Source organism: Podarcis cretensis (genome assembly GCF_951804945.1).
Source record: "Podarcis cretensis genome assembly, chromosome: 13".
Lineage (NCBI taxonomy): Eukaryota > Metazoa > Chordata > Lepidosauria > Squamata > Lacertidae > Podarcis > Podarcis cretensis.
The window spans coordinates 27,035,783-27,053,404 of NC_137182.1; the positions used below are offsets into that span (position 1 = coordinate 27,035,783).

The 17,622-nt window shown below is 44.6% G+C and overlaps 1 protein-coding gene and 1 long non-coding RNA gene across 2 annotated transcripts in view; one reads left to right on the plus strand and one right to left on the minus strand.

Annotated features, from left to right (window-relative positions):
• The window catches only part of LOC307200378, a 557,860-nt gene that overhangs the window by 337,307 nt on the left and 202,931 nt on the right, over window positions 1–17,622 (minus strand). The gene's annotated exons all lie outside the window — the stretch shown is intronic.
• Window positions 1,717–11,250, plus strand: LOC307200396 (keratin, type I cytoskeletal 12-like; the record flags this gene model as incomplete). Its single annotated transcript, XM_079948937.1, has 8 exons — window positions 1,717–2,076; window positions 3,175–3,257; window positions 4,304–4,460; window positions 5,642–5,803; window positions 6,562–6,687; window positions 7,387–7,604; window positions 9,274–9,599; window positions 10,256–11,250. 8 exons carry the CDS (start codon window positions 1,717–1,719, stop codon window positions 10,357–10,359), a joined length of 1,536 nt encoding a protein of 511 aa, XP_079805063.1. The 3' UTR covers window positions 10,360–11,250.

The following is a 17,622-nucleotide window of genomic DNA, read 5'->3' on the forward strand; positions in this document are numbered from 1 at the left end:
GGTTTTTTTGTATCTTTTTATTATGAGTATGTTTTCTTCTGCAAAAAAGGATCTGATAGATTAGATCAATCTCTCTGTGAGATATGGTCTTTCCTCCCTTTCTAAACTAAATAGCAGTGGAGCTAAGGTTGCCATATTCCCCAAAGCTGGGCTTTTTTTGGAAAAGTCCCCCCAGAAAGCCCGATTCCTGGAAAACCCAGACGTAAGTCAGCCCTAAGAGAAGAGATGGGGAAGGGAGCCTATAAGCTATATGACAGCTCAGCACAGTTATAAACAGGAGCCACCAGCTACTAGTTATGAACTTCTGTGGTTTTCAGAATCTGATTTGCCCCCCTGAATCTCTGTGGTCCAAAATCTCTCCCTGGTGTAAAGGGTCAGGGAGCTGTGCTTTAGTCCAGCTAGTCCAGGACTCTGTTCTCCCATTGGTCAACCAGATGCATATGGGAAGCTCTCAGGCAGGACTAAAGCATGACAGCACTCTCCACTCCCGTAGTTTCCAGCAACTGGTGTTCAGAGATATATTTCCTCGAACCGTGAAGGTCAAACATAGCCATCGGGGTTAGTAGGCATTGACAGCCTTCTCCTGAGTGAATCTGTCCAGTTCTCTTTTAAAGGTATACAAGTTGTTGGCTCTCCCTGTCTCTTGTGGGAGCAAGCTCCTCAGTTTAACCACACACCGTGTGAAGAAGTTCTTCGTTTTTGTCTACACTGGAATAAAACCTGCAGAATCAGCGTTAACCTGAAAGTTAACGCTGCAATTCCAGCAAGATGTGTGCAAAAGGTAGAAGGAATAAAGAGGCAAGGTAATGCAGGGATAAAACGAGGATATAGTGGTACCTTGGGTTAAGAACTTAATTCGTTCTGGAGGTCCGTTCTTAACCTGAAACTGTTCTTAACCTGAGGTACCACTTTAGCTAATGGGGCCTCCTGCTGCCGCTGCGCCGCCAGAGCGCGATTTCTGTTCTCATCCTGAAGCAAAGTTCTTAACCTGAGGTACTATTTCTAGGTTAGCGGAATCTGTAACCTGAAGCGTCTGTAACCTGAAGCGTCTGTAACCTGAGGTACCACTGTACCTAAAGAAATAGCATGCAATAATGTGTTGGGAAGCAGCAAAGCTATAAAAAGGAAAGTACAGTAATTACTCAATTGAGTTCCAAAGGCTCTAATGAAAGGGTTGGCCCACCCCGCTCCACCTATTCTCCATGTTGACATGCTGATTAACCAGAGGGAAGAACCCAAGCATGCATATTGGGATTAGCTATTAATTATTATAATTAGCTAATGATGGGCTAGGCTAGCAATTTGGCAAAAAAACACACCATACACTTAGGAGTATGATGCAATTGCACATTTGTGTATAAAAAGGTAAAAACTGCCTTCCGAGGTCACCATCGCTACATTTCTGCACAGGGAAGGTCCTCTGTACATTGTGCTGCAAACATGAGTTTCTTTAGCCAGTCTTCCAGACAAGCCGCTTCTTCCCGCAGCAGCAGCAGCAGCAGAGGACCAGCAAGGATGTCTAACCATGGAACATGCAGCTTCAGCAGTGGATCTAGCGGCAGGGCCTTTGGTGGAAGCTCCAGTTTCAGTGGTGGATCAAGCGGCAGGGGCTTGGGTGGAAGCTCAAGCTTCAGCGGTGGATCTAGCAGAAGGACCATTGGTGGAGGCTCTAGCTGTGGTGGCGGCGCCTGGGGCTCTGGCGGGGGCATGTGCGGCATGAATGGGATGTCTGAGAGCAGAGGGAGATGGAGTTCTGGTGGCATGTCATGTGGTGCTGGTGGGTCCTGGGGCTCAAGTGCTGGGTGGGGCGCCATTGGAGGTGGGTCAGCCGGGGGCTTTAATGGCTTCGGGGGCAGCGAGGGTGGACTCCTTTCCGGCGGCGAGAAGCAGACGATGCAAAATCTCAACGACCGCTTGGCAGCCTATCTGAACAACGTCCAAGCGCTGGAGGAGGCGAACAGTGACCTGGAGAGGAAGATTGCAGAATGGTACGAGAAGTTTGGAGGAAGCACCAGAGGCGGAGAGCAACGGGATTACAGCAAGTATTACGCAGTCATCGATGACCTTAGGGCGCAGGTATGGAAAGAAACAAGCCACGCAGATATGTCACAGGGCTTTGTTTGCTGCATTGGTTCGATTCACAAGGCTTATACAGTCGTAACTTGGAAGTCAAACGGAATCCATTCCGGAAGTCTCTTTGACTCCCAAAACGTTCGGAAGCCAAAGCGCAGCTTCTGATTGGCTGCAGGAAGTTTGCAAACAGGAATGGTCACTTCTGGTTTTGCGGCGTTCGGGAGCCAATATGTTCGAGAACTAAGTTGTTCAAAAACCAAGGTACGGCTGTGTTTATGGTGCGAATTTGCAGGTGGAGGGGGGCAGGAGAGAGTTAATGGGGCCAGAGGGACTGCTGAGGTCCCTTAATGGTCAACAAGCCAAGTTGCCAGACACATCTATTAGGGAAATTACAGGTGAATGGCACTTAATAACTAGGAAATAGCTGGAGACACTGGAACATAGGAAGGTGCCTTACACTTAGCCAAGCTACTCATCCAACTATGTCAGTGTTGCCTACACTGAGTTACAGTGACTGTCCATGATTTCAGAGAGGCTCCTCTCCTAGTCTGTTCTGGAGATGCTAGGGATTGAATCTGCATGCAAAGCAGATGCTCTATCATTGAGTTACGGCCCTTTCTCAGAGACACCCCTGGAAGGTGAGATCCATTTTGACAAAGGGCATACTTTTATTCCCCCAACCCTCACATTATTATCAATTGAGTTTATATACTGCCCTATACCCAGAGGTCTCAGGGCGGTTCACAGAAATGTTGTAACCTTTCCTGATAGAGGAGCAGCTCCACCTCCCCAGTCATTTATTGCTATATATTCCCCTCATTAATTAAGCAGACTTGTCTTGACTTCCCACAACAAAAGGAGACAGTTAAGATATATAACATAATTCATAATCCGTCCTATTCTTAATGGTGCTAAATAATAATTCCTGTACAAATTAAAATTGGGTAGAAATTTCCAACAGCGCTGTAGTTTATTTCTTTTGGGGAAGCCATGACTACTTAAAGTGCTTTCAATGTGTGTGAATGAGTTGGGAGAGGAACTTACTACATGTCCGAATCCAACATTCAATTATATATTAATTATTGATTCTTTCTTTTGCAGATAATTTCTGCAATTACAGACAATGGCAGCCTCATTTTGCAGGTTGACAATGCTAGGCTGGCTGCTGCTGACTTCAAGCTGAAGTAAGTGAGACAAAATGGGCATCTGCTCCACATCCTGGTGGAGATGTTTGCTGAATCATTCATGTAGAGCAGAAAAACCAGCCTACTGTGAGATCTCCAGCATGCATACCCCATGAGGTGTAAATACAGTACATTTACTGTATGCTTGGGTGGAACAAATTCATACCCACCAGCCAATGAATTGCATTTGTGTGCTCCAGCACAGCCCCAACCATGTCTACTCAGAAGTACGTCCCATGGAGTTCAGTGGGGCTTACTCCCAAGGGTTATAGGGCTGCAGTCCTAATTTCACATCATAAATTTAGCTGAGTGCTTAGCTAATTCCAGGTTTGGTTCATATGTGTGACAAAAACACCACTGATAACCACACCTTCTTTAAAACCTGATATGCAAGCACATAGCCCCAACATAAAGCTGTGGGTTAAACCACAGAGCCTAGGACTTGCCGATCAGAAGGTCAGCGGTTCGAATCCCTGCGATGGGGTGAGCTCCCGTTGCTCGGTCCCTGCTCCTGCCAACCTAGCAGTTCTAAAGCACATCAAAGTACAAGTAGATAAATAGGTACCGCTCCAGCGGGAAGGTAAACGGCATTTCCGTGTGCTGCTCTGGTTCGCCAGAAGCGGCTTGGTCATGCTGGCCACATGACCCAGAAGCTGTACGCTGGCTCCCTCAGCCAATAGAGCGAGATGGGCGCCGCAACCCCAAAGTCGGTCACGACTGGACCTAATGGTCAGGGATCCCTTTACTTTTAAAATAATATAGGAACTTAAGAAGAGCCTGCTGAATCAGGCCAGTGGCCCATCTAGTCCAGCATCCTGTTCCCACAGTGGCCTGTGGGAAATCTGCAAGCAGGATTTGGGCACAAGAGACTTCTCTCCTCCTGTGGTTTCCAGCAACTGGTCTTCAGAAGCATTGTTGCCTCCAACCGTGAAGAAAACTGATGAAGGCATCGAAGAAAACACCCACAGAGAAGGAACATGTTTCCCTCTCTGTGTTCAGATGATTCCCACATGATCTGCTGACCTTTTTAATCCATTTTGCTTCAGGTATGACAATGATGTGGCTCTCCGCCAGAGTGTTGAAGCTGACACCAATGGCCTCCGTAAGGTCCTAGATGAGATAACCATGAGCAGGGGTGATCTTGAAATGCAGATTGAAAGCCTGACTGAGGAGCTTGAGTATATGAAGAAGACTCATGAAGAGGTAATGTAGATCTCAGTAATGCCTAAAGTCAGATCTAATATGTGTGTGTTTGTGTTTATTTACCATTACATATACACACACATTACATATACACACACACGTGTGCTTGCTGTGGGACTTAATAGTATTGGTTTGCATTACCCGTATAGATAATAGGGGAGCGGGTGGCGCTGTGGTCTAAACCACAGAGCCTCTTGGGCTTGCTGATCAGAAGGTCGGCGGTTCAAATTCGCATGATGGGGTGAGCTCCTGTTGCTTTGTCCCAGCTTCTGCCAACCTAGCAGTTCAAAAGTACACCAGTGCAAGTATATAAATAGGTACCACTGCGGCGGGAAGGTAAATGGCATTTCTGTGCATTCTGGTTTCCATCACGTTGTTCCATTGTGCCAGAAGCTGGCTACATGAACTGGAAAGCTGTCTGTGGAGAAACGCTGGCTCCTGTGGCCTGAAAAACGAGATGAGTGCCACATCCCAGTCGCCTTTGACTGGACTTAACTGTCCAGGGGCCCTTTGCCTTTTCACCTTTACATAGATAATAAACAGACCAGAGCCCAAATCAAGCTTTACCTACGCAGGAGAAACTTCAGGTAAATGATGGAGCAGAATACAAAATAGTACAGGGATGCCAACTTGAATAAAATATTGTTGGGGGCCCAGGTAAGCCCCACCCCACATAATCAATCACATGACACAGTGTACAACACAACATTTGAATGGGAATGCCCATCAGCTCTGTGAGGGCCCAGCCCCCTCAAATATTTTATTGTGGGGGCCAAGGCCCCATGGCCCCTAGGAGCTGGCTTCTATGAAATGGTAAGAGCAGGCATCACCAAACTTGGCCCTCCAGATGTTTTGGGACTACACGTCCCATCATCCCTAGCTAACAGGACCAGTGGTCAGGGATGATGGGAATTGTAGTCCCAAAACATCTGGAGGGCTGAGTTTGGGGGTGCCTGGGTAAGAGGGTCCTCACACCTACACCTGCTCAATCTATTTTGGATCATATATAGACCTCTCTGGAGTCTCGGCGGTAGAAGCAAAGTTATTGAAACCAGTTGATGTCATCTAGAAAATATTACAATTACTCAGAGATACTCCTCGTATTTTTAAAAAAACCACACAATCTGTTTTATTTTACTGCTCTTGCAGCAAGTGTTGAAGGAACATTTTTATTGATGCAGGATATGAGCTCTGTGACTGATACCACGGCTGGAGGCATTGATGTGCAAATGAATGCCGCCCCAGGAGTTGACCTGACTGCCCTCCTCAATAAGATGAGAGGAGAATATGAAGCCCTCGCTGAGGAGAACAGGCAAGACATTGAGGCCTGGTTCAATGAACAGGTAGGTGGCGGAAATGCTCACTTTTTTATTATTTCAATAGTTTTCATTTGGTTTTACAAATTCATTCACACTCATAGTCACAAGTAATAAAAAACCCCACAAGATTCTTCCGAATCTCAAGACTTCCCTCCTCCCCTCCGTGGGCTCTTTAAGGTAACTTTTTTTTAACTGCATATTGTAAGTCCATCTAATTTACAATCCTTCATTGTATCCAAAGTCTCATTGCAAGAGTTAATTAAAACCTGCCAAAGAGTCCAAGTGTTTACAGTGGTCTTTCAAATATAATATGAATTTGTCCCATTCCTTGTTGAAGCTTTGATCCTCCTGATTTCTGATTTTTCCAGTTAATCTTGCCATCTCTGCATAGTCTAGTAGTTTCATCTGCCAGTCCACCTTGGTAGACATCTTCTCATCTTCCCAGCTCTGGGCAAGCAGCATCCCTGCAGCTGTTGTAGCATACATAAACAATCTTTTTAGTTCCTTCGGTATCTCTGCACCTACCATTCCTAACAAAAAGGCTTCTGGTTTTTTTAACAAAGATTATTTTAAACATGTTTCTTCATTTAATTATATATCATTTCCCATAATTCCTTTATCACTTTACAATTCCACCACATATGATAAAAGGTGCCTTCTTTTTGTCTTGCAGAAAATGCTCACTTTTGACTTCGCAGAGGACTCTTCCTTAAGCAAAATTATTCATTTGACTAAAAACCTTTGGATAACTCTCTCTCCCTCTTTTAATCGCTTTATTTCAGAGTCAAGAACTGAATAAGCAGATCAGCAGCAGCGTTGAAGAGACCAGCACCAACAAGAGTGAGATTACCGAACTAAGACACACTCTGCAAAGCCTAGAAATGGAACTGCAAACCCAATTGTCTATGGTATAAGAATTCTTTCTTTTGTTCAGTTAGCATCTTTTTTTTCTTTGAGAATTTTTATTTTATACTTTTACAATTGCAAATAAACATTTCACAAACTTTAAAATATCCAGGGACTTCCCTTCTTCTCTTTCCGTGGTTCATTTTGTGTATCATACATCCCTGCATATTTTACTATAACCATTCAAATCAATTTTCCTCTATCACATCTGTCAAAAATTAATTACTCTGTTGAATTTATCTTAAGGCTGCCAGTGTTTTCAGCTGTATAGTCATTTTCCACATATTCAATAAATGTTTTCCACTCTTCTTTAAATGTATGTTCTTCTTGCTCTCTTATTTTATGTGTTGAATCTGCAAGTTCTGCAGATTCTGTCGACTTAAGTTGCCTGTCCTCTTTAGTTGGGACCTCACTCACTTTTCATTTTGGGGCTAACAGTTAACATCTTTCTTTACTTATTACTTTATTACCTTTCTAACCCTTCCTTAAGTTTAGAACAAGAAGAGATATAGACAATATACACAGAGGGCACGCATGGCCTTGTAGCATCCAGCCCTACCATTAAACATACCATGATCTTTTAAATGTGCTGGTGGGAGGGGCTATTTGTTTGTTTATGTTTTTATTATCTGTGTTCTCGTTTTATCTTTTTATTCAACTTTCAATGTTCCATTTCCCTCCCCCCCCCCACCTTTCATCAGAAACAATCTCTGGAGGCCACCCTGGCAGATGTAGAAGGCAGATTCTGTGGCGAACTTTCCCAGATACAAGGAGTGATAAGCAATGTGGAGGGACAAGTGGTGCAGATCAGGGAAGACATGGAAAGCCAAAACAGAGAATATGAACAGCTCCTGGATATCAAGATCCGCCTGGAGAATGAGATTGAGACTTACCGCAGTCTGCTGGATGGAGGAGACAGGTAAAAAAGGGAGGAACGTGGTAGAAGTCTGCCATTCCTAAATGTATTTGATTCTCCTTTGCCTAAGGGTCCACACATCACTTGGTTTCTCATTGCTTAACTGGACATTTCCCCGCTCGATACGCACATTCTCCAGTCAGTTTGCATAGTCTCCGAGAAACATGCCCTTTCTTTCTATTTCTGGTTCAGAAATGGGCAAATGTATTATGAGGCAGCCTGCTTGTGCTGGTTAAAAGAATTGATCACATTGGATAATGCAGACATCCTGGACTTAGAAGGTCACGATTTAAAATTCAGCTGGCATGCATGTCTCTGGTGTGGGAAGGCAAATATTTATAAAAGTTTTATGAATCATATTCTAATGAAGAAGTTGTATAGAGTTTGGGAGAAATATAAAAATCTGCTGGAAAGGAAAACATCTTTATGGCTACAGTGGAACCTCGAGTTGTGGACGTAATCCGTCCCGGAGGCGTGTCTGCAACTTGAAGCATTTGCATCCAGAAGCGCCGCATCTGCGCACACATGCAGTGCGTTTTAGCGCTTCTGCACATGCCCAAACGGCGAAACCCGGAAGTAACTGTTCCAGTACTTCCGGGTTGCCGCAGGATGCAACTTGAAAAGATGTAACCTGAAGCGGATGCAACATGAAGTATGACTGTATCTCCAATCGAGGCTATTACAATTAAGAAAGTTAATATGGATAGACAGTGGGCAACCTACAGGGAATTGCTGCACTTTAAAGAGGGGGAATCTAAACGGAAATCAATGGAAAGTGTAAGGAGTCATGTTAAGGGCTGGCTACAATATCATCAGTTACATGAAATGTTTCAAATAGACAGGAAAAATGGGTGTTCGTATCAAAGCTCACAATTTGAAAAAGAACTTCTACAAAACAAAGAAAAACTTGTTTAAAATGTTTAATCTGTTATTGGATAGGGAGACAAAAGACAAGCTTGTTAAAAAGCCTCTATGACACATTGGACAATAGATATAGGACTATATATATACACAGAGACACACACATATATATACATATATGCATATATGCATATATTCATACACAGAGAGAGACACACACGGGGGGGGGGGCTGCTTCTGGCCAACTGCCTAATTGTACATGGTCCATAAAACAGATCCTCCTACTGATAAGCAGAGTAGCAAGAAGACTATCTCTTTTTCTGCAGTCCAACCCTCTTTCCACCACTGTCAGCTGTTCTCCAGTCAGCTGAGCAGCACAAGGGAGATTGCAGGAAGAGTAATGTCTTAAACCTTCCCTCCTCCACCCACAATTCCACAATTCTGATGGACCACCACCACCCATGCTTCTATTAAGCTTAGGAGAAAGTTTGATAGTAGCTTGGGGGGCAAATACAGGAATTGCAGGGGAGGAAAACTTTCACCAGCTGAGGAAGGGCTACGAGAGAAAGAGTGTGAAGTACTTCTGCACCCAACCACCCACAATAATATTAGCACACTTATTCAATACATCCAAACTTCATTACGGTTCAGATAGATGTTGCCTTTTCTCATCTTTTTTTATCTCGATCCCACATAATATCTACAATAAAGACTTTACTGATCTTGGTACTGTCAAATGTACATTCACAGAAGCCCTCTCTGTTTTCTATAACCAAGTCTAAAGTTTCTTTGTTTTTTACTGTTCTTATAGTGATTTTGAATCTGGATCCAGAAGAACCTCTTCAGAAACTAGATCTAGAGGATCTGTAGGTTCAAGTTCTAGAGACCAGACCTCTTCCAGCTCTGGATCCAGAGCTTTTGGCAGTGGAGGCTCGAGATCCACAGGATCTAGAGGGTTCGGATCTTCCGGTTCTTCAGATTCCAGATCCAGGGTCCAAGAAACTTCCAGCTTTCAGTCACAGTCCAGAGGCTCTGGGTCTGCAGACTCACAATCTAGAAGCTCAGGATCCACAGACAGAGGATTTAGTGGTGAAAGTTCTCAGGATTCAGGATCAAGATATGGAAGCAGCAGCAGAGGTAAATACATGTTGTTCTTATTTTTCTGTTAAAAATGCACATTTCTAAAAACAATTTTATTTTGCTACTAATTTCAGAGGGTGAAATAGTGCTGATAAATTGCCTACTGGAGTACCAAAATTGAACAGAGAAAGTTGCGTATATGGCAGGCTTGTGCTGATGAAGAAAGAATCAGTGTTAAGGAGCCACCAGCGTAATAACAACTTTACCTCAGATGGTCACCCAGTGCAGAAATTGTCCAGTGGGATGGTTGATCAGGGTTGCAGCTGCTCCCATTGGCCCTCGTCCCTCCAAGCTGCTATTTGCATGGGCTATGAATTGTGGGTCGACCCTGGGCAAATAGGATATTGATGCACAGAGTGTGTGGCACAATGACAGAGTATCTGCCTTACATACAGAACATCCCAGATTCAATCACCTACATCTCCAAGTAGAACTGGGAAAGCAGACCGAAAACCTGGATGGTTTCTGCCAATCAACCTGGACAATACTGGCTTATATGGGCCAATGGTCTGATTCACTATAAGGCAGCTTCCTGTGTTTCTAAGTAGTACAGTCCCCGCCCCACCTCCCCATGTTTAAATAAGAGTTCCATGATCTGCTTGTTTAAAAGAATAACTGCTCTCCTAAATCCATGCATTTCCTTTCTTGCACAGATGTACAAAAAACAAGAGTGATCAAGACAATAGTGGAAGATAGAATTGGTGATCAAGTCGTCTCGACTCATGTCCAGTCGGTTGAAGAAAAGCCAATTAAATAAGCCATCTCAGATTCTCATGGGGAATCTTTCGAAGCATGCCACAGCAGATGCATGCCATGAAAAAAGCTATGCCAAGGTGTCAGGAGCTTGAAGATTTCTGCCTTAAACCCACAATCCCATCTTAGTATTGCCTTTTTTCTCTGCTTCTGTCACCGCTGCTTTCTTGAGCACCTTTCTTCCATGCAAACCAAGACAGAAAACCGTGATCTTATCGGCTAGCAGCCTGCAATAAAGATTTTCCTTCTGTAGCAAGTAAATGATAACATTGTGGTGAGGTGTCTTTATTTTAAAGCATTGTCTACATACTGCCTGTGCCAGTCTTCTCCAAACTGGTGGCTTCTAGGTGCGTAGGACTACAACTCCCATTAGCCCCGACCAGCACAGCAAGGAAGGCCCGTGGATCTCTTGGTTTCAGATCTACAAACCAGTCACGGATGGGACAACCCTCAAACAGATGACACCATCGAAGAGAGGGCTGCCCTCTGAACGTCCTTCAAAACAGAGGACTACACTCAGTAAAACAATCACAGCAGCCCTGTTTCTAAGCTACTGCAGCTATGTGCATCTTAATTGACCAGCCCCATGAAGATCCTCCACATAGAAGCCCCAATGATCATGAAGGGCATCTCCATGTATGTGAGGCCAGGCTGTGAATTCAAAAAACCCCTGTGCTCCTGAAGCACTTGTGGAGAAGCTGTCATTGGACCACCAGTCACATGTTGGTGCAGGGATAGGCCAAAGGGCTGAATGTGGCCCTCTAGGCCTCTCTGCCTTTCGGGAGAGATGTGGGTGGCGCTGTGGGTTAAACCACAGAGCCTAGAGCTTGCTGATCAGAAGGTTGGTGGTTTGAATCCCCGTGATGGGGTGAGCTCCCGCTGCTCGGTCCCTGCTCCTGCCAACCTAGCAGTTTGAAAGCACGTCAAAGTGTAAGTAGATAAATAGGTACCGCTCCAGCGGACATTTCTGTGCACTGCTCTGGTTTGCCAGAAGCAGCTTAGTCATGCTGGCCACATGACCCGGAAGCTGTACGCCGGCTCCCTCGGCCAATAAAGCGAGATGAGCGCTGCAACCCCAGAGTCGGCCACGACTGGACCTCTCGGGAATCCAGGCCACACTTCCTCCCTAGCCACCCCTTCTTTCCCCAAACTACACCCCTCATCCGCCCTGTTTTACACCCTCGGCGGCTGTGTTTTCCCATCTGGAATATGTTCTAATAATTCCTCTTGATTTCCTGGACAAAGAATGTGTGCAGAAACTTGCTACACCCACTTTTGCCTCTGGCCCTGCCCAGCACTGACTTGTGGCCCCTGGAAGATTGCCACAGGGGAATGTGGCCCTCAGGGTCCTCATCTCTGTTCTTGGATCCTAGAGTTTGGTATGACAAGTTTCCTGCCCAGACCCAAACTGCAGGGGACGGGGTTGTTGCCAACTGAAAATAGGAGTGGGGAAACGATAAACGGAGAAAAAACCAAAATTTGCAGATTCTCCCATCCCTATTGGTGGGTGGCCTTAAACAAGTAACACAGGGATTATAGTGAAGCGACGCATAAGGTTCCTAGGAGTCCAGACAAACTGAAAACGGCACAGCACTTCACACATTAAATTTACTAAATAAATAATTCTTAGCAATAAATCCTAGCTTCACTGAAACGGTCATCAGCTTCAGCAGCCAAAGATTACACCCTTTGACAAACAGCTGTCGCCCGTAAATTTTGCTACTGCAAGATGGGTGTAATTTCTGTCACCTTCTGTTCCTGTGCCGTGCTGATCCAAATAATAAACCAGATTGCCTTATTCTGCAGAATGACGGAAAGTCCCCGAATTAAACAGCTGCATTCCAAAGTCTTTCTGTATAGGTCAGCTGGCGCATTTTCCCTACCCATGTAGACTAAATGACCACAGTTAACCCTTCAGTTTTTAAGGGCTGCCTCCTTTTCATTTTTTAAAAAAACAGGGGGAACTCGATAATACCCTCCAAAAAAAAGAGCTACATTGACTTCCGGTTTGGATCGCAAGCAGAATGGGAGCGCGGAGAAGCCGCTGAAGGGCTTCTCCGAACTGCACGGGGTTTTGGGGGGCAACGCTCTTGTTCCTCTCAGTGTACTTTGTAGGCACCTTTGAAGCCAATGGCATCCTGGCTGCCTACTAGCCTGTTATCTTCCCCTTGTTTCCCAAAAGGTCAGCGAGTGTAACAGCTGAGTTTATGCAGGAACAGTATCCTGCATGTCCAAAGTGGTACTGGAGAAGATTGTGGTATTGCAGCCTGTTCACTCTGGAAACATAGCAATGGCTGGCTACCTGCCACTCTTACTTTATTACGATTTGTTAATCGATATCATTTTACCCTACCCTTCCTCCAAGGAGCTCACAGCGGTGTACATGTGCCTTTCCCGCCACACCTCATTTTATTCTCACAACAAGCCTGCGCGGTAGGTTAGATTGAGAGTGTGCGGCTGACCCAAGGTTGCAGGCTGAGCGGGCAAACAAGGTCAGCTGGTTGCCCCAAAAGAGGACATCAATTCGCATAACTTTTGAATGTGCTGTGTATGCATATACGGTAGGTGCAAATTTCGGGGGAGGGGGATCACGATAATTTAAATAGAAATGCATCTTGGTCCTGTATACCTGAAGGAGTGTCTCCACCCCCATCGTTCTGCCCGGACACTGAGGTCCAGCGCTGAGGGCCTTCTGGCGGTTCCCTCACGGTGAGAAGCAAGGCTACAGGGAACCAGGCAGAGGGCCTTCTCGGTAGTGGCGCCCATCCTGTGGAACGCCCTCCCACCAGATGCCAAAGAGAAGAACAACTACCAGGCTTTTAGAAGACATCTGAAGGCAGCCCTCTTTATGGAAACTTTTAATGTTTAATAGACTATTATATTTTAATATTCTGTTGGAAGCCTCCCAAAGTGGCTGGGGAAACCCAGCCAGATGGGCAGGGTATAAATAATATATTATTATTATTATTATTATTATTATTATTATTATTATTATGTTTTATTATTTCATCATCGTGCAGAAAACAGTGAGCAGGTGCCCTGCATGCAGTGGCGGAGCTTCATGCTCCAGCACCAGGGGCGGAGAGCATGGCTAGTGCACATCCTGGGGGTGTGGTGCATTGCCCACAGGAGCATGGCGCATGTTCTGGGGGTGTGGCACATGTCCTGGGGGTGTTGCGAACATCCTGGGACCATGGTGTGTCGCCTGCAGGGGCATGGCGCCCAGCGTGGGTGGGGGGGCAGCCATGACGGCACCCCACCGGGATTGTGCTGCCAGGGGCGGTGCGTTCCCCCCCATCTTCCTCCGCCAGTGCCTGCATGCCGCCTGCTCAATCTGCTCTCTGGGTGCTAACTCTTCACAGCAAACGCCAAGTTCCCTGCATGTTATATCTTTAAAATGGACTCGGGCCAGACCAGAGGGGCCTCCGAACAGAGGATTTTCCTGTGACACCTCTTCCAACGAAGGCCTCTTCTTGTGTAAAGTAAGATACAAAGCCACCCCAAATCTAGCTCCCTTGCACACTGCATCGTGCCCCATCCAGTATCAGAGATTACGATCCACTCAGGTGGCCCCGTCCTCCGTGACATTGCGTAATTCGTTTTGATCCCATCACTCCAAGAATTACAATTCGTTGTAACAACAGTATTTATGCAGCACTTCAGAATGTCCACAAACACTGTCTCGGTAATCCTTATAACACCCGGGGCGATTTGTCAGGACTCTTACTCTCCCCATCTTGCAAAGATATGGGTGCAGCTGATGATAAGAGGGAGAAAACTACTTACTTCGTTAGTGCAGGCTGAGTAAGACTACCTAACGGGAAGATGGCCAAAGAAAACTGTGAATTAGGGGCTTCCAGGTTCAGAGGTCAAAGTGTCTGAGGCACTTGGCTACACTTGCTCTCGCTCAGGGGTGGACAGAAGACAGATCAGGGTCTACTGGGTACAAGGCCTTTGGGTGGATGGCAGTAGAATGGCCAGAACTGGATTTAGGTTTGATGAGGCCCTAAGCTACTGAAGGTAATGGGGCCCTTTATATGTCCAGCTGTCCTTTGTCAACAACAAATTGCCACTGTTTTTGTGTTGGATATATGCTATATGGTAATTTATGGACCTAAAAGGTACCTAAAGCCATTTGCACACGTTGCCATGCAACCAGTCCATGCAGAATATAGGCACCCCATATATAGAAATGAGAAAACCAGTGATATTTTAGGGAGCAGGCTAGCAGGCGGAGCCCATTACTTACATCATAGGAGCCTACACAACACAAAACACTGTTGCTGTATGTAGGTTTTATTTTATTTGTTTTTTTATCTTATATTTTGGAAATGTACATCCAGTTGTTTTTTTCTTTTAATTTTTGGGGGGCCTCCAAGAAAGTGGGGCCTTAAGCTATGGCTTGTTTAGCTTATATGTAAATCCGACACTGAGAATGGCAAGGGTTTCTGACTCCCAGTTGTTTAGCAATATCAATTTTTAAAAAAACAAGATGGTACCCCTAAGTGAGGTGGTTGTAATGAAAAATGCTTGTGTGGGGAATGAGTGGATTTTGAATGAAAGCACTGTGGACTCAGTTCTTGTACTGAAAACAGATTCCTGCACAGAGCATGAGCTCAGAGGCAAATTCGATCCTGACATTTGAGCACCGACTGTTCAGCCCCTTCTCTGCTCTCTGCCCTAAGGTCTGATGTGGCACCTGGTTCCAGTTGGTGAGCCCCAGATCTCACTAGTCTGCCCACATAGAATGGAAAGGCTTCAAGTATACAGCGGAAATTGAAACTAATATTGCTAAAATATGCCTCGTGCAGTCACATTCGGAATACTATGTTGTGTGCAGAGAAAATGGATGGAGAGACCTTTTCCCTCCCTGTATTATTATTATTATTATTATTATTATTATTATTAGAATTTATATACCACGCAATACCCAGAGATCTCAGGGCGGTTCACAAAAAAGATTGCAATATATAAAATCAAAACAAAAGCAATAACCCGATAATACCCTCCAAAAAAAAGAGCTACATTGACTTCCGGTTTGGATCGCAAGCAGAATGGGAGCGCGGAGAAGCCGCTGAAGGGCTTCTCCGAACTGCACGGGGTTTTTTGGGGCAACGCAAAGGCACTGCGACCCCAAAATCTCAAGGGGGGCCCCCTTGAGGGAAACGCTAACCAGCAGCGTTGGAATGGTTCCGAAACTTCTTCGGGTTTTTTTCATTTTTGAGAGACTCGGGAGTGACGGGACTGAGAAACGCGAACGGTAAGCTCTGCGGACCCCGTGTGGCGATGCCTCTAGCTCTCACTGAAAAGGCGACAAATCTCCGTAACTTTGAGAACAGGCTCCCTTGGTGTTGAGAGACTTATTTGGAATTAAAAATTAAAAGATACAACTAAGGGAGCGTTGGATGTAAACGGATTAAAATAAGGAGCCCGACCTGTATTTCGGATGTAAGATGGCGCTGGAACTAAAATCGTAAGAGTGAAACAAAGAAACCACCAATTACCTGCTGTAGAGACGGCGAAGTGAAAGTCCTTGCTGGTAGTTTAGCGAGGCAAAGGAAACAAACAAAAGAAAAGTAACCAAAGAAAAGGAAACTTTAGAGAAAGGGGGGGAAAGGGAGGGGAAAGGAGGAGCGGGGAGTTCCAAATTTTTCAAGGTTCCGTGAAGGGGGAGGGCTTCCAGCTAAGTTTTCAGCCTCCCCACTGGAACATTCCAGTAAAGAGCTAAGCTGGAAAGAAAAATCAGAAGTCCAAAAGCTTAGCTCTTTACTGGAATGTTCCAGTGGGGAGGCTGAAAACTTAGCTGGAAGCCCTCCCCCTTCACGGAACCTTGAAAAATTTGGAACTCCCCGCTCCTCCTTTCCCCTCCCTTTCCCCCCCCTTTCCCCAACTTAACCCAACTTTCCCCCATTTCTCTCCCCTTCTTTCCCCAACTTTTTCCAGTCACTCATCTTTTGAAAGAACATTAATCAGATAGATTATTAAATATTGTCTGCACCCCGCTGAAATGGATTAAGCCAAACAAGTGGCCGAAGAGTGAACGTAGGAAGGAGAAATAAACTGTTTCAACTGAAAACAAAAACTGGACATTAGACATACCCACAACTCCCAACCCTCGTTTATACCATTTCGTCTCCTTCTCTCATACCTTCTCTACCACATAAGATTAACAACTTTTCAATTTGATTTTATTTTAATACCATATTTCTATATTGTTAATAGGTTTTGATTTGGTCTGATTAAGCATTTGAAATATATGGGTGGTAGTTTGAAGGCAAAATCTTAGATTCTGGAAATCTATAAGGATAAATTGGAAAAACAGTCTGATTTATTAGGATAATATATGTAAGGTGGGGGGACGCATGATTGTAGAATTGGACAATATCGTTTCAACTCGAGAAAGGCTGATTTAAAGATAAAGAAGGAAAACAGCTTAATATATTTAGATAATATTTGAAAGGCGGGGGACACTTGATATCTGATATTGGACACTTGATGGTTGAACTTGACAGTATCGCCTTAACTTGATCAAGAGAAGGCTAGTGTACCCCTCCGCAGAAGATCAAGTGGGTTAAGATTGTGCGTCCCCTAGGGGAGAGACATAAGAAAACTAAACACATGTATAAATTGAGGATAAAGGTTGAGGGAGGGTGAAGGTGGGGAGAATGTCGGGAAAGAATGGGAAAAAGTCAGTAGGAACACCATTAGAGAGGAAAGCATCTCGACAAGAGGAAATTAAAGATCTAGATATACTATGGCTGAAAATAAAGGAGGAATTTAAACAGAATGAAATCCATATGGAGAGAAAATTAGGAGAGATGCAGGAATCGATTGACAAAAAGATAGAGGGCGTGGTAGGGGAATTGTCAAACAAGATAAAAGAACTAACGACTCGTTCAAAGACCTTGGAAGACTCAAATAAAAAAATACAAAGAGAGATGAAAGATCAGAGAAAGGAGGCAGAAAAATTAAAAGAGAATTTTGGAGAATTGAGTAGAAGCCAGGACCAGGTTTTGGACAACTTAGCAATGATGGAAATGAAACAAAAACAGCTAAACCTAAAATTCAGAGGAGTAGGAGAAGAAGTTAATGAGGACATTAAAGGAAAAATGATCAAGGAATTAGCAAACTGGTTAGCACTTAGTGAAGAGGAAGTTGCACAAACAATAGAAAATGCCTTTAGAATAAAAATAAGGTCTAAACAAACTAAATTGAAAAAGGTTCCAGGAGACTGTTTAGTGATTTTCAAATCGATAGAGATGAGAAA